The sequence below is a fragment of the Urocitellus parryii genome, chromosome 4 (genome assembly GCF_045843805.1).
Source record: "Urocitellus parryii isolate mUroPar1 chromosome 4, mUroPar1.hap1, whole genome shotgun sequence".
NCBI classification, from domain to species: domain Eukaryota; kingdom Metazoa; phylum Chordata; class Mammalia; order Rodentia; family Sciuridae; genus Urocitellus; species Urocitellus parryii.
Window position 1 is genome coordinate 46,233,812 of NC_135534.1, and position 17,963 is coordinate 46,251,774.

At 39.5% G+C, this 17,963-nt stretch overlaps 1 protein-coding gene and 1 non-coding gene across 4 annotated transcripts in view; both read left to right on the forward strand.

Annotated features, from left to right (window-relative positions):
• Sergef (secretion regulating guanine nucleotide exchange factor) overlaps positions 1-17,963 on the forward strand; it is a 219,560-nt gene that overhangs the window by 49,634 nt on the left and 151,963 nt on the right. For all 3 annotated transcript variants that reach the window (XM_026398989.1, XM_026398990.2, XM_077797522.1), the window contains one exon: positions 1,936-2,102. In XM_026398989.1, the coding sequence (XP_026254774.1) occupies positions 1,936-2,102 (167 nt within the window). The remainder of the gene's footprint in view (positions 1-1,935; positions 2,103-17,963) is intronic.
• Trnaw-cca (transfer RNA tryptophan (anticodon CCA)) lies at positions 3,569-3,641 on the forward strand. Its single transcript has one exon. It is a non-coding gene; the product is annotated as a tRNA-Trp (tRNA).

The following is a 17,963-nucleotide window of genomic DNA, read 5'->3' on the forward strand; positions in this document are numbered from 1 at the left end:
TTCTAAGATGTTTTGCTTAATGTGAAAGAAGGCTTTCATTGTGTGATTGTGATAACACACTTCTTCCTGTAGCCTTACACATAGCAGCTTTCTGTTTCTTCCCAGTTGAGGAATGCTAGGGTCATTTAAGAAGCAACAGTCTCATCCTTTGGCTTCTTGGGAATCTCTGGCTAAGGCAGTCTGATTATAAATCCTAGCCAAGCTTAGGTAGAGGGATAGTTTGCCAGTTTTGGATGCTTCATGGGTCCTTGGCACCTGAATTTTTTCAGTCTAATCCTGCATAAATAGAGTGTTGTGTGATTATACAGTGGCATGGATCAGTGTGAATAACTGATGCAGAGTGGTACCATGGGTTAGTTGAAAGAGATGTGGCTATCTGTGTGTCCTTAAGCAGGTCACTTTTCTGAGCCTTTTAAATGGCAGCATAGTAGCTGAATACAATACCAAAGGTGGCTAAAAGGAGGGCGAGTTTCATCCTTTCTTGGAAGATTTTGGGAGCCAAGAAAGTTTTCATAGAACTAGTGGTACATAAGCTGGACTCTAAAAGTTGATTCATGGTTTACCAGGTAAGGAAAGGGCATCTGTAGCATAAGGAATAGCACATGCTGATGCATGAAATAGCACATCTGAGTGGACTTACTTCAAGTTCTCATAATATTACCAGACACCCTGTGGGCTGCATAGGCTTTGTTCTGAGGAAGCCCAGGAGTCAGATTCTAGTGAATTCCTTAGTATGTACTTTAGTGTTTACAAGCAGGTTAAACCTGAGAATTATATCCCTGCAGAACCCTGTATCCCTGTGATATTTCCTTCATGAATCTATGGTAGTTTTTTAGCCAACACTATGAACCATATGTTGAATGTGGGGCCAGATGAAGCTTTGATATCAAACACAGAGTATGTAGTAGATTTGTCTAGAATTTAATATGCATTACTTTGTGTTTTGTCTCTTAAGCAAAATTTTTCTTTGTTAAAATAAACATGTATAAAGAATTTATACAGCGCACATGGTTATGCATATTTATTGCAGAGAATCTGTTAATAATCTATGCCTCATCGGATTTTGCATTTCTGTTGAAATAACAAATGTGGCATTTGGCACAACTGAATAAGTTTGGTGAATTTTTCTCTTATCTGGGAAAAGAAAGGCCATTTCTTCTTCTTCAAACTTCATTTTCTTTTATCATCTATAGCACTGGTTAGCATCCTGAGTGGTAATGGGGAACTGAATGCTTTTATGGCTCCAAATAATTTTGTATTTTTAATTTTTTTCTCCTTTCTTCTGTTATTCCCTTAACTCAAGTAAACATAGACACTTGTCTTGGGACTGTTAGAATTGCTTCTGTATTTTGAACCTCTTAAGAAGTTGGATTTGATAGCATGCTTCAGCTTGGGTGGGAGCACAGACTCTTATGTGGAGGGGAAAATGGAGAAAGAAAAAACAAAGAAACTGGCTATTAATTGAGTTAGGAGGAAAGCCTTAACAGATTGTGGTGTGGGGAACTTCAGTGGGGGTGAAGGACTCTGGGTTAGGTAGAAGGGACAAAAGCCTCAGAACAGGCATCTGTGCAAAGCTTGAGGAGGGTGCAAAGAAGAGGAGAGGAGGGTAGGCTGTGAGAGTGGTTGAAGTTGATCTGTAGTAATATTCAAGGGTATATCTATATTCAATGCAAGAGCACAGGCTTTAGAATCATCCTCTGATTCTTGCTCTGTGCTCACCACTTACTTGATCTTTGGCAAGTCATTTAACCTTTCAGTTTCCACATCTGTAAAAGTTTAAATACTTGTACTTTCTTTACAGGAAGATAGGAAGGCTTTTGGTATCTAGTAGTTGGTGCTAATGTAAATATTCACACTTCCTCTAGTAATTCATAACCTACTCATGAAAGCACAGCCCTGGGATGAAGCCTTAATTCAAATAATGTTTATTTTTAGAAACCGGCAAGGTGTTCACCTGGGGCCGAGCAGACTATGGTCAACTAGGGAGGAAATTGGAGTCTCATGATAGCTGGAAACTAGAAAAACAGGATTCATCCTTCCCTTGCTCGAGACCACAGAACAGCCCACCTTCATCTCTGCATTGCCTTACAGGAGCAACTGAGGTAGGAAGTGACTTCTTACATACAAATGTCTCTTTTCTTTGTCTTTCTTTGAAGTGTTTACAAAGGACCTACTGTGTGTCATGCATTATGATTGATTCCATGTAGAAACCTAAAGTGGCTTCCCCAAGGAGCTCATGGTTTAATATGTTAGAAAAGTCTATTCCCCAGTTACCCAGGTGATTATATCATAAGGCAGACTGTGTGTAACTCTTCTAAAGAGGTTAAAAATACAATATTTTGGGTATACTATGAGGAGTGGGAAATGAATTCTGGGTACAGGGGTTGGCTTGATCTTAGAGAATGATATGGCTTTGAGCTGTTCTGTGGAGGATGGTTCAGACTTGAGCAAACACTTGGAAGAGAGGAGAAGACTTTTAGTTGGGTGCAACAGCAGGAACAGAATCATAGGGGTAGCAATGTGAAGAAAATGTTTTGGGGTCACTGGTGGTTAAATTTGGCTGAAGCATGGGGCAGTTACGAGGTAATATCAGAAAGATGGGTTGGGACCTGATGGGGGGGGGCGGCTTTAATACTGAGCTAAATATTTTGCACTTCTGTTTATATTTCCCAGTATACAAAGCATTGTACTTCAGTTGCTTATTCAAGCCCCTTTGGTTCTCTGAAATGGCTTGAATTTCTGCATTATAGGCAGGAGGCTTAATTTCTCCAGGGTGCATGTTTCTGTTACTAAATTTTACTTTACTGCTTTAAAGAAAGGCTACTTTTTTGAGAGGAATGGCTGTGCAGGAAATATGCCTCTGAACCCAGGTTGGTTTAATGAAGGAATTTAGTCTTCATTCAGATTCTGTCAAAAAATTAATAAGCCAGTGAGACTTCCCTAATTAGCATCAGACTAATTACAACCCTTTCCATACCTGGAGGGCTTCCCTTCCCCTGGGGACTGCTTGGCCTCCTCCTTCCGGGTATGTAGGACGGTTCTCAATTTCTACTTCACATCCCAGCCCTGGTTCTCCTGGGTGTTCCTTAGTGTTAGGTTGAGTCTGTCTTTACTTCTTCTCTCTCTCTCTTTGACTGAAAGATACTAAATAACACCACAAAGACAAGTTTATACAAAGTAATAGTGATAATAAACCCTCCCAAAATCTTACCACCTTGACATAGCTACATTCTTTTTTGCATTTACACATGTGTATACTCCAAAAATTGTAGTGATAATATTTAGTCTTCATTATTTCGTCAAAAATTCTTTGCTTTGTTTCCTCTTGGTCTTTAAAATGATCATTTAAAATCGCTATATCACATTACTTGATCAGAAGGTTGTGGGATTTTCTAAGCCATTCTTTGGGTGTTGGATATTTACATAATTTTCTCTTTTTAATTTTTTAGTTTTTAATAACTATTGTGAACCCTGCAGTGAATTCCTGCTGAACTCTTTCTTTAAGATAGGATCTTGGTAGAGCATTAATAACAAGGATATATAAAGAACTCATAAAACTTAGGACGGGGGATGTAGCTCAGTTGGTAGAGTGCTTGCCTCCAATGCACAAGGCCCTGGGTTCAATCCCCAGCACCAAAACAAAAAACAAAACAAAACAAACAAACAAAAAAACCTTAATGCCAAAAAAAAAATCCCCATATAATTCAATCAATAAATGGGCAAAGGAACTGATCAGACACTTCACAGAAGAAAAAATACAATTGATCAACAAATATATGAAGAAATGTTTAACATCTCTAGCAATTAGAGAAATGCAAATCAAAACTACACTGAGATTCCATCTCACTCCACTCACAAATGGCAATCATCAAGAATACAAGCATTATGGCATTTTCCAGTAAATGGAAGGAACTGGAAAGTATCATGCTAAGCAAAATAAGCCAATCCCAAAGAACCAAAGGCCAAATGTTTTCTCTGATATGTGGATGATGCTAATTCACAATAATCACGTGGGAGAATAGAGGTAATTTGGACTAGACAGAGGGGAGTGAAGAGAGGGGAGGAAGCATGGGGGTAGGAATGATAGTAGAATGAATCATATACTTATTACTCTATGTGCATATATGATTATGTGACTGTTATAACTCTACATCATGTACAACCAGAAAAGTTATAGTCCATTTATATATGTGTCACAGTGCATTTTTTTTTTTTTTTTTGGTGGTGCTGGGGATTGAACCCCAGGGTCTTGTACATGTAAGGCAAGTATTCTACCAAATGAGCTATATCCCCAGCCCTTGTCACAATGCATTCTACTGTCATGTATAACTAATTAGAACAAATAATAAAAAAAAGAATTATTCTTCATCTTACCAGAAGAACCAGAGATTCAAAAACTTTATGACTCCCTGTGCCTCTGCTACCTAACCTCAAAGTCTCAAATTACCTACCCATGAAAGCATCCATTTACTGGAAAATACCATAATTTCATTCTTTTTTAAGGCTGAGTAATATTCCATTGTATATATACCACAATTTTTTTTAATGAGGTAACTTTTTTCATAGCTTTATTTTATTCATTTATTTTTCATGTGATGCTGAGGATTGAACCCAGGGCCTCACATGTGCTAAGCAAGTACTCTACCACTGAGCCACAACCCCAGCCCATCCACAGTTTTTTTATTCATTCATCTGTTGAAGGGCACCTAGGGTGGTTCCATCATTTAGCAATTGTGAGTTGAGCTGAACATTACATAAACATTAATGTGGTTGCATCACTGTAGTATGCTGATTTTAAGTCCTTGGGGTATAAATCTAAGAGTGGGATGACTGTGTCAAATGGTGGTTCCATTCTAAGTTTTCTTAGGAATCTCCATACTGCTTTCCATAACGGTTGCACCAATTTGCAGTCCCACCAGAAATATATGAGTGTACCATTTTTCCCACATCCTCTCCAACACTCATTTTTGCTTGTATTCTTGATGATTGCCATTTGTGAGTGGAGTGAGATGGAATCTCAGTGTAGTTTTGATTTGCATTTCTCTAATTGCTAGAGATGTTAAACATTTCTTCATATATTTGTTGATCAATTGTATTTCTTCTTCTGTGAAGTGAAGAATAGTTCTTAAGATATACCTTATGTAATAATATAATATGTATTATTACATAAGGTATATGTAATATAATAATATGTAATATGTAATAATACATATTATTACATAATATGTATTATTACATAAGGTATATGTGATATACCTTAGAATAGCATGCATAGTTCTTGGCCTGAAGTAGGTACCCAGTAATTATTGGTTCTGTTCTCTTCTGCTTTGAGAGCTTTTGATGTCCTGAGGTGGCCACAATGTGCAGTACTGTGATAGATGTGGTCAGTGTAAACATGTAGCCTAAGAATCTAATGGGCGTGTCTTTTATGTGGCTTCTTAGTGGAGCAATATGGGAGTGGGTTTGTGCTTCAGTCCTCTTGGCAGCGTCATTTTAATGTTTGCCTCCTCGTTTCCAGTGTCTGGGGTGCTGGTATTTATACGCTGGTCTCCCTGTAGATTTAGACTCCTGGCTATTACCCATTGGTAAATTTGGTTTGGGAATTATATCCAGTTGTTGATACCTAAGTCTGGCCCATTGAGTATCCATTTTTCTGAGGACCAGAGAGAGCCAGACCAGTGGGATTTTGTAAGCTGGTGGAGTGGGTTCACCTTGGAAAAGATAAGAGCCATATTAAACTAGATGCTGCCCTGGTTGGGAAATATAGGGATCCCTGGGGAAGCAGGAACAGCCTTGTGCTGACAATTTGTGACTTTTAAGCACTTGTGTGGAACATAGCTGACCAGTTGAGTTTAATTTGCATTAATTGCCTTTAATATCCAAGGAGTAAGGATCTGGGATCTCAGATGGAATGTCTACTAGTCCAGAGTGACAGCCAAGTAGAAAGAAAAATCACAGGTGAACTGAGCTGGGATATGGTATAACCTTTCTTTCCCCTGAAAAAAGAAAGCAAATAAATACAGAGCTACTCAGTGCTTATCATGGGCCAATGTACTAAATACTTTATACATATTATTTCACCTTTATAATAAACCTTTGTGCATGTGTTAAGATCATTGCTTTATAAACAAGAAGACTGTTCATAGATGGGTAACTCAGAATGGGTAATCCAGAATGGGAAACTTAAGTGGCCCCTGAATGCTACCGCAGGTAAATGGTGGGCCTGGGTCTTGAACTTGAAGTATTTAAAGACACTCAAATACTTTCTCCATAGATGAAGTAAAATTGAGGATGATTTCCCTATGTCCTTTTTTATGGGTACCCTTCCCTGAATGAAAATTTTTGAAGTCTGGGAATTAGAGTCTCTGAATTCCTTGAGTCTCAATTTCTTTCTTTAAGCCTTGTCTCACTTCTAACCTGAGAAAGGTTTTACTTGAGATTTTAGACATGGTGGGTTTTTCTTTAATGTTCTTACAGTGGTATTAATTCATGCACTGTCAGCTTTACTTTAGATATTAGACCTTTCTGGTTTCTTTTGGAAAATTCCAGGGGTGGCACAGTGATTGAGATTTATTCCCTGCCCCCATGTACATTGTCAGCACACAATGTGTGTGAACGGGTCTGTTTCTCCTTGACAGCAAAAATATACCACAGCAACCTTTTACTTTCCAAGTTCTGTGTGGTTGCTGCCAGCACATTTTCTGTGGAACATTGGCTCCAACCTCCACCCAAAAGTGAACGCCTGTGTGTTGCAGTTGGGTAGAAGCATTTGTGCTCATTCAGTGGGTGTATCCTAAGATTCAGCAGCAGCTAGAGTTGGTTATTTGTGGTGCCATTGGAGTACTTGCTGGACAAGAACTGGACTGAAAGTTGAAGACTTGGGTTTTTTCCGTTGGTTTTCCCCTGACTGAGTGAATTGGGCAAGCCCCTTTTCCTCCTTTGTTCTTGGCTTCCCCATATGTAGATAGACCAGATGATTTCTAGTGTTTTTACTAGATCCAAGAATCTTTTCCATAGCTAATTCTTATTTCTTAGAAATGATCACTACTTTACTCTGTAATGACTTCTGCTTCTGGTGTTCCTTAGTTTCATAACTAAGGTTACTAATCCCTAGCTGCTAATTAATTTTGATGGATCTGGGAATGTTTGCTAATTGAAGTTCCAGGCTTCAACCTTGCTCTGACTGCCCTTGTTCTGTTCTCTCTCCTGTTCTTTGTGCCAGCCTTCCTATTCCAGTTTAGTTTGTGGAACTTGGTATGATGTCCTTGCTCCTTAGTACCTAGACTCAAATATGTGTCCCTGCTTTCTGTTTGATCTGTAGTATTTTCAGGACCAGATCTCTGCCTGGTCTTCCCAGAACTTTTAGTTTGGCTTTGACTTTTGTTCCCTTGTTGACTGGGACAGACCTTTGTGACCCTGCCTTTTTGGAGTCCTTGCCCCCTGCAACACTTTCCACTGGCTCTTTGTATGTGACTGTTCTGCCTTTTCTGTTCTCCTGCGTCTCTGTCATTTATCTGCATGTTGACTTTAAGGTCTCACCCTTTCCTTAGTCAACTCATAAAACATTGACTGACATGTGCTATGTGCCAGTGCCGGCTGCATTGTGGTATGGGGGTAGATATGAACATTAAAAATGGATGGTCTTTGCCTCAGAGAACTTCCAGGTGCATAAGTAAATAAGATACTGTACAGAGTGAAAATTTCTATTAGAGGTAGATACAAAAGACCAAGGGAGCAGTGAAGATGGAAAGATTACCTCTGAAGACACTATCCCCCCCCCCAAAAAAAAATGTTGTTTGAACTAGGTTTTTAAGAATGAGTAGGAGGAGTACAGCGAAGGTAGAAAGATATCCCATGCCAAGGGACACCATGAACTAAACCTGTTCTGCTGGATCTGCTTTTAACTCAGGATGCTTGGGTCTTCCAGTGGGTTGAGCCTAGTTCTGCTATGTGGCCACCTGTCTGGTTTGTCCTTGAACCTTATATAGTAATGAAGGAAAATAACTTTCACCTATGTTATCTCATTTGATCTGGGCATGATGCTGTGAAATAGGCCAGAAGAGGAATGTGTATTCCTATTTTCTAATTGGGGAAACTGATGCTCAGGGAGGTTAGCTAGGAATTAGGAGAAGATCCAAGACAAACGGCCCAATTGCCAGTGTTGCTGGGGGCCTGCTGTGGGCTCAGTATGCAGCCACAGTCCTGAGTCATGTTCCTGGTTTAAATTCTGCCCACATTTGGTTAAGGTGCTCCAAATCCCACTATTCACACGCATGTGTGTTTGCACACGCAGTCATTGGAGCAGGAGTAGGAAATGTGGAAATAAACAAGAATTGAACCAGAGTTGGGTAATTGTCAAGCTCAAATGCCATCAGCCCTCATTTTGCTGCAGGACTGAAACTGTTAGAGAATCAACCTGTGCACAGGGTCTAAGTGAAATCTGTCAGAATGAGTGGGAAAGAAGCTATTTTTAGTTTGCAGAGTCACTCACTCAGCTGTATTAGCTGAGGTTTGAGCCTGTCCCTACGCTTTCCACAATGTTAGTTCTGAAGGAGAAATACCACTTGAATGCTGTGTAAAATCCATTAATGAACCTGGAAGTTTCCAGGGCGTCTTTGTCCTGCAGCTCCCTCGGAAGGCTGCCTTTCCTGAATGACCTTCCTCCTTTCCTATATTTAATGCATTTCTAATTTTAAGTTTGTGTCAAGACTGTGGGACTTTAGTGCCCTAAATAACACAGAAATCTACCACCAGCAATCAGCTGAGTCCGGAGGGTTCTGACAGAATTGAACACAACCTGAAAAAAGCATTCCCAAGTGGCTCTCTGGTAAGTACCCCAGAGCATCACTGCCATTTCTGGAGGAGCCTAAGGTCTCAGATCCTGGGGGCACCACAGCCCAAACCTTCTGCACAGCAGGGGTTAGTATTTGGGAGCCCTCCCCAAATGGGTAACAGTGCTCAAAATGTGTAGCAGTGTTCATCCAAGAATGTTCCATTGGTGATTACAAATTCTAGCACATCTGTGCTGTAGTTGCTGACATAGCAGGGGAAGAAATAACATCAACCCGCAAAGCAGTGGACTGGATTGGTCCTTGAGAACACTCAGAGGAGAGAAAGAGGCACCAGACAGGTTCGTCTTGTTGGAGTTGGTAAAAAAGATGTGAGATGGCAAGCATTTACTACTGCCTGCTCTTTTCTTATTTATCTGTATGTACTAACTTGCTCTTCTAAATATAAGTTCCAAGAGAGCAAGGGCCTTGTGTGTCTTGTTCAAAGTCATGGTCTCAGTGTCTAGAGTAACCTCCACCCCCTTGTAGGTAATTAGTGGATATTCAATGATTGAATAAAATAAAAGTGAATGAAAAAAAATGGTTTTGGAGATACGTGCCCCTTCTCACCTCCTTTTTTCATTCTCCCTCCTTCTAATCTGTGCTTCTTAATCCCAGGCTAGTTCAGGAAGAGGTATTTCTATGTTTTCAGGCATTTGGTCATTAAATGCACTGCAGAGCCAGCACAGATGGGCTTTGACCCTGTACCATGCTCAAAATAGCGCTGGAGTTTCTTACACAGGCTACAGATGATGAGGTTTTGGTCCTTCAGCTCTTAACAGTTCACTGAGTACTTTTATGCATATTCACCTTTGGTTTCTTTCTTTAGTCCAACAGATGCTTAGGTGTGCCCTTCTCTCTTAGACTACAATAACAGGATGGGAGAAGCAGACAAGAGTGGAACAGTTCCTGTCTTAGGAGATTGTGAATTAGTAGTAGGGTTAGGTTAAGTTTATTGTAAGACAAGCAGAAGGTGACAAAGGCTCTTGAGGGTCCAAGGATGAAAATTTGTTCATCCCATCCCATGTCCTTGGGGACCTTTTCTTTCTTGCATTTTCAGTCCCTGTGGTTTATTGGGTTCTTCAGGGTTAGGGTAGGGGATGATGACTGAAAAAGACTTCCTTAACAGAAAGTCTTAATGTTACATTAGTTCTCAAGGGAGCTCATGTAAAGTTACAGGGGAATCTTGGCAAGAACTTGAATTTAAGAGGAAAGCAGAAGAAGAACAGCAGAGTAGCTGTTCATAGATTAAGTATGATAAGAGGGGAGAAAGTATCACAGAAGTGTCCCAGAAGGTGAAGAGATTTCAACAGGGAGGTCAGGGAGGTTGGGGATGGAGATAAGACCACTGGGTTTAGTAATGGGAAGGCTATGATCATACAGCAACTTCATTGAAGAGGTGGAAGCCAAAGCAGGAGCTTAGTTACTGGAGGATGATGGCAAATACAGGCTGCTGGTGTGAGCACACCTTATGGGAGATGTAGCAAAGGAGAATGGGAACAAGTTCATGCCTTTGACAGAAGAACCTGGTTCTAGTTAGTTTTGTTTGTGTGGAGAAATCAGAGTTTGTCAGAAGTCTGAATGCAAGGATCAAAGAGTGAGAATGTTTATAGGCAAAGTTGCATGAGGGAAGGGGATGATTTGAGCCAGGCCCCCATGGAGATGAGAAGTAGTTTGAGGTCACTGTGAAAGACTTAGTTCCGAGAAGGTGGAAGGATACCTTTTCTTTTTTTCAACCTAGGAGTAAAGAAAAAAGGGATATGAGAAGATAGAAGTTTTGAGGTGAAGAAGCCAGTGTTTTTATTGAACTTGTGTACTTTTATCATCATGATGAATGTTTTATTTATTATGCGTGTTTATTGTGTCCTACCCTGGGCCAGGTACAGTGCAAGGCATCAAGAATTCACAAATAAAAGACAAAGTTGCTGCTCAATTGTGCAACACAGTATTTACTAGTGATACAGTAATTATTATGTTCATCTCTAAATCAAACTTTGAGTTCTTTGAGAATAGGCATGGTCTTTTTTCTTTGTATAATTAGGGTCAGGTTTGGTACAAAGTAAATAGTCTGAGAAAGAGTGCCAAAAAGAATGTGTAAGCTTATGCAAGGGAGACCACAAGGATGGGACTAGTTTGCTCTCCTCAGTGAGTGAGTCCATCCAGCACAGTCTGGTGACTGTCTAGAAATGGGAGAAGAAAAACACTGTTTTGTGCTCTAATGCCTGAATGGTGGATATTTCTTTTAGGGGTGCAGAAACTGAAGTTCAGAGAGAAATTTGACAATAGTTTAAGTGAGAACCTGTTTTCAGACTCCTCCTCATTCCTCTCATTGCTATTCCTGTATTCCAACAACTTCCTCTCTGGATAGTTCTGAATAGGATGTGTCCTCAGGCTCTGGCTTTCACCATCTGGGTGGTAGTTCTGACTAACAAAAGATATGGTGACCTTCTTCAGGCTTTGGGACAGTGTCTTATAAGGAAAAGTGGTAAGGAAATGGTAGCATTTGGGCAGTGAAGTTAATTCATGATTACAGTAAACCATTTTGCTTGCTGGAATTGGAGGTCTGATGGAGAGAATCTTGAATATAGAACAAGATCTGGATTGGAATATCAACTCCTTACCTACCATCTTCATGTCCTGTGGTCAGTTAAAGGCTTTTTATTTTATTTTATTTTTAACTACATGGCAGCAGTGCAAAGCATTACAATTCTTATTATACACATAGGGCACAATTTTTCATATCTGTATATAAAGTATGTTCACGCCAATTTATGCCTTTATATATGTACTTTGTTGTTTTTTTTTGCATTACAATTCTTAATGCACATATATACCACAATTTTTGTATCTCTGTATGTATATAAAGTATGTTGACACCCAATTCAAGTCTTAATACATGTACTTTGTATAATGATGTCCATCATATTCCACTATCCTTGCTAATCCCGTACTCCCCGCCTTTCCCTCCCACCCCTCTTCCCTATCTAGAATTCATCTATTCCTTCCATGCTCTCCCAGTTAAAGGCTTTCTAAGCCTTAGTTTTCTTATCTACAAAGTTGTAATAATATCTACTTTATCTTATACACAAGATTGCAAGATGCAATTATCATATATTAAAACTTTTGTAAATTGTAAAGTGCTATACAAAAGGATTATTATTGGGTTCAAGTCACTCTGTGTTTCAGAGATAGGTTTTGTTATAAGTATGGATCTGAGCTGTTCTTCTGTGCTAATCACTTGAGCTTTTAGGAGCACAGTGTAGCTGTTCTAGATCTTGTGATGAACCCTTCTTAGAATCAGTCCCAGTGAAAATAGTGGAGTCCAGATGCTTAGTAATCCACAGTCTTCATGCAGCTCCACAGAGTATGAATTCCTTTTGAGATAGCCATCCACATGCATAGCAAGGATGTTTCTGGCTTACTTTCTTTCAGCAGCAGAAGAAATTAAATCAGCACTGATTTAGAGTCCCAGTGACCTCATATATCACTGCCACACTGTGCAGAAGTAAGACTGACCCAGTCCCTTGCCCAGGGTCACCCTGGAGCTGACCAGCTGTCTTTTGTTGTATTTGACCTTGAAGATTGGGCTTTCCCAGGGTGAAAGTAAATCCTGCAGAGGTTTTGAATGAAAACAAAAGGCACTGAGGGTTTAAAGGAGGATGCCAAATGGCCTGATAAAAGAAAGGCTGTGTCTATAAAGTCTGAATGGGTTGTTCAAGAATCTGTTAGCTATCTCCACCTCCACGACAGTTCCTCTAGCTTGGACCCCCATTATCTATTGCCTGTTAATAGTGATGTCTCCACCTAGTTGCTAAAATGAAGACTAAAAATATAAATTGATCCTTAGAAAATACAGAAAACAGGGCTGGGGATATAGCTGAGTTGTAGAGTACTTGTCTATCATGTGCAAGGCCCTGGGTTCCATCCTTAGCACTGTAAAAAACAAAAACCAAAAACAACCCTCCCTACCTGAAAACATTTATTTCTATAACAGTTATGGGACACCTACTATATGGAAAAAACCATTAGGATATGGAGGAAAGTAAGATTCAGCCTCTGCTAACAAGGGGTTTGAGCAATATACAACCCATACTCTCCTAGCCAGTATGCAAAGAATTAAATTATCAAAGTATAAGCTCCAGGCTTGTTGGCCTTGTTCACCACTGTGTCCCTGTCACCTTGATTATTGCCCAGCACACTGTAGGTACTCATCAAATAATTGTTATAGAGATGAATATGTGCCTTTAATTTTTAATGACTCTTATCCTGGATGAAGTCCAAAATCTCTGGCTTATCATAAAAAGCTCTACTGGATCTAGGCCCTGTCAAAATATCCAGTCTCACCTTCTTATAGATCTCCTTGTATTCTGCAGTTCATCCATGCCAAACCAGTCAAAGTGTCATGTTGTTTGATGCTTCTGGATCTTTGCACATGCTGGCTTTCCTTCCCTTTTTGCCCTGGCTGCTTGGACAACTGCTCCCTATTCTCCAACAGATAACAAGGATCACGTTTTATATACATTTTGTTATTTCTGCCATCTAGCCTAACAACCGTGTCTCTCTTTCTCACAGAGTTTTTCTTTGCTGGGTGTTTTTACCCAGTCTATTGAAATGTCTTTGTAGCCTTTTCTATCCTCTCTCTACCTCTTTATCCTTGATCCTTCTTTAGAGTTCAGGTCTGGAATTTGTTAGACTACTGGCAGTCTGGTTATATGTGCTAATGAACCTTGGTCACCCTTTGTCTTTACTGAACACCTTCTCCCTTCCACATGTTCCATCTGGGAAACTGGGTATCTCTGCTAGTTCTACTTGCACAAAAACCCTATCCTAAACAGGATCTGGATTTTGCTAGTCCTATTGCCCATGGATTGGACTGTGTCCTGAATCCTTGATTGCTGTGTGGGATCCTGTTCTAAATGACTGATTCCTCAATATAATGCCATCTGCTTAATTCCAAGGGTTGCTGCTGCTTGGAGCTTTCTGCTTGGAGGACTTTCAGTTAATGGGACCTCTTTATTGTTGACATTGACCTGAATCAATAGTCTCTTTGCCAGTTTTTTTTTTTTTTTTGAGGACTTTTTATTGGTTGTCTGCCTTAGGAGCCAGTCCTGTTTTCATCTCTCTTCCTCGAACATTTTTCCTGTTTGGTTCTAACCTCTATTTTGTTTGCAGTGTCTTGAATCACTGCCTTGGTAGGTGCTCCTTGAGATAAACAAAGGAAAAACATTCCTCTTGTCACTTCCAAGGAAGGCAAAGCAGGCAATTCCCTTGGTATGCAGCTCTCTGAACCTCAAGACCCCAAGCCAGTGGTTCAAGAAGCTTCTGAATTGTGACTAGAAGGGAGAGGTTAGGGGTTGTGTGGTTACATAATCTTCTTCTGCGATGCAGTGGTTCTCCATGGGAACATTGTCAGTGGTGGTGGCCACCTTCTGCACCTACAGATTGCTTTTTAGAAGAGAGTTCTTTTTCCTGGATATTTGATATCATCCATCCTGGGGGGATACTGACTATGGATAGCAGAAATGGAAGCAATAAGATATCTTTGTAAAAAGAACAGCTGTTACAGTAGTCAATCACAAAACCCCTGACTTTTCAGAATGACCAGATGTCTAAGGAGAAAGTAAAGTAGAAGGTAAAATGGGGTCTACTCACAGGACAGGGAAGCTATTTGGAACTTTCATGGGAACCTTCATGTACCACTTTAAGAGATCCAGATGACTGGGGAAGGTTGCTCATGGGTGCTGAACAAATGTATGTGTCATTGTAGACAGTGCGCCCTAGATTAGTAAGGAAAGTTCCTTACTTCAAAAAGGTAAAGTATTCATTTCTGAGCCTCATCTCCCTGGTTTTATTTCCTTGAGGTCCTGGCAGGGTAAGATTTTTTTTCACTAATTGTATGGAGCACACACATCATTTGAGGATAAGGTCTCCATGAGGGAATTAATAAAGAGGGGAAGGACTTAGAAAGAGCAAGAAACTTTATGCTGTCATATTGCTCTGTGGGCAAGCTGCTTTACTTCTCTGAGTCAGGGTTTGTATCTGTTAGATGGATATAATAATAATTACTGGATACAATAATAATAATAATATAATAATTAGATGGATATAATAATAATAACTATAGGTTACTGTCATGATATCATGAATGTGAAAGCATTTTATCAATTATGAAGCAATTAAAAATGTGAGTTTTGTTAGTGGACTTCTGTGGGTTTTCAGGAAACCTTAATTTCTTAGAGCTCTTTGCAAATCATTATTTGTTATCATAGATTTGGAGTTTGATATGAATCATTTCCATGATTCTTGTGTTCTTCTTTATCCATTGATACTTGTCAGATAATCTGGTTGCACTCATTACGCAAGGAACTTAAACTTGGAGTGTGATATTAGAGAAGACCCAGAATCCTCAGGCTTTCTAAATGGACTGTGATTGGTAGAATAATTTCTTTGCAGTTAAAAGGACATATGGGTGGGCCTGGGTGGCGGTTTTTCAGTGTAGAGGGCAAAGAGGAGGTGACTGTGAAATGATGCTTGCCCACACCTTAACCCCTAAAAGTTCAGATGGTGCCAGAAGAGGCAGAGCCTATGACAGTTCACTCTTCCCTCCTTGCAACAGACTGGGGAGGTGAGCAGAGGCACCCAGGGGCCTTCCTTCCCCGGAAACTACTGTGTTAAAGCTGGGACTGTAGGAGTATTTTTGAAGACTTACAGGGTATTTTAATTCCTCATGATTTCTTTTTAGACCTTTGCTTTGTTTCCATTCACAGTGGCAACAAGAATGAGTTTTAATTTTCTCAATCCTGTCCTCCTTACTTGCAACTCAAAATTGTACCACTTTACAAGGTTTAGATCAGGTTTGACCTGTTATCTTTTCTGCATAGCTTTGTTTGCCAGTTCAAATAAGAGTTATTTGAGTTCAGTTCCCATATCTTTTTTTTTAATATTTATTTTTTAGTTTTAGGTGGACACAACATCTTTATTTTTTTTAATTTTTATGTGGTGCTGAGAATCGATCCCAGTGCCTCACGCATGCTAGGCAAGAGTGCTTCCACTTAAGCCATATCCCCAGCCCAGTTCCCATATCTTGATTGTGGCTATAACTTCAGTGCAGGGCACAGGCCTATCAAAAAGCAAGTGGTTGAGATTTGTACATGTAAGTTTGTATTTCCTTTTAGTATTTGATTCCTTTGTAACATCTGCTTATCTCTTGTATGGTGGTATTACAGGGGAAAGTATATGGTGTTACAGAATGGGCACTGCATCTTGTGACTTTTTGAATATCACTCTCTGTTAAGCAGTGGGGGAGGGGCTAGATCACATAGAAGGCACTTGGTGAAGCCTAGGGACTTCTTAGGGACTCCTCCACCTACTGTGAAGCAGGTTTGGAGAGGTCTATCTTCGGAGAGCTGTGTTGATTGCTAGCAGAATTGTGATATATTAGTTCTGAAAGGAGAGAAGCAAAAACAGAATGCTGACTCCTCCAGTTGTCTCAGCATGAGGGTCATAGAAATATAAGCATATTTTCCAATCTGCATTGCTTCATTCCTCAGACACCTATTTAAGTTAACAGCACATAGGCACACAAATGGTACATTTCCCTTTGCACTCCTCAAGGTGAAATCTGCTCCTGCATGGGGCCCAGTGGGAGCAGTTCCATAGTTACTGCTGTACAATGCATTTATCATTCTGCTTCCCTGGAACATTTTGCCAAACTGCATAATTTCCCTGTTCCTTCCTACACTCACCAGCTCCATGATGATGATGATGATGCATCTGGTAGCCACAACCTCCCTGATCAGAGTTTGTGGTACAGTGGAAAGAGCAATATATTAGCTAATGACAGTGGGTAATATTCACTACATCCAGGTGGGTGTTTGGTTCTCTGATGAGCACTTTCTAGACACCACCATCTCTTTAATGCTCATGACAATCTAGTAGAGTTGGGATTATTTTCCTCAGTTTGTAGATGAGGAGAGTAAGACTCAAAGGCTATCATTTGTTCAGGATCATATGGTTACTAAATGACAGAGTTGCTATTAAAACCCAGATCCTACTGCAAAGCCAGTGTTATAAAATGCCAGGCTTCCATTTTGAACTCTGACATTAAATTTCTCTATGGGTCAGAGACCTTAGTATCTCTAGGCTTCAGTGTCCTAATCTGTGTAATAAGAAGCAACACCAGGGTTTTTCCAGAATCCTAAGGTCAGTACCATTCTGGTTTGGTTAGAGGTCTTATCCACCTGGAGACTGATTGCTTTATAGCCTGGAATTTTTATTTTATTATATGGTAGTATGCTAGATGCGATTTATTAATTCTATAGGAACAACATTAATACAGTATAGAACAGTGTAAGTATAGACAGTATAATAATATAAACTAAGCAGAGTACAGATTCCTCCATTCCCATTTTATCTTTTATTTACCTCCTTTGTTCTAACCAAGGCTTCTGATTCCCATGTTGTATTGTGCTTTGTTTCCAGCACACTTAAACATGCATTATTGCATATCTTCTTTTCCTGCCTATGAGGTATATAGGAAAGATGGTTAGTGTTATGTATTTTCTCATATAAAGAAACTAAGGAACAGTGGAAGTTGAGGAGATACTTATTGCATGATTAAGTGACTTATCAAAACTATTTTGTGAGAAGTAACACCAAGACTAGAAAATTAATGTTGAATTCTCAACGTTTCTTTTAGTTTTCCTATTATTGATGTGCCAAGCATTGAATAGAGAGATCTGCTCATAATTATTTTAATATTAGTCAGGGAACTTGCTGTTTTCATTGTATGCCTTTCTGTGCTACTTGATTTTTTTTTTAGTTTTATATAGGTATCATAATTATAGGTATAAAATTTTATATAGGTATCATTAATTAAAATAAAGTAGATATTTGGAAAGTTTTATGAAATGTTATAAGACTACATGAGAGGTTCTTATTTTGTAGATTTTAGAATTATCATGCCAATCAAACAGAGACAGGTTTTTAATGCTGGATCTATGGTCATAAAAGGATTGAATTACATCTCGATTCTATATCTAGTAGTGGTGGAATAGTTCCTATAAGACCAACTCTTCTACAGAAAACAGCCATACAGACTTACACAAAAAGTAAAAAGCAACTACCTGAAAGAAC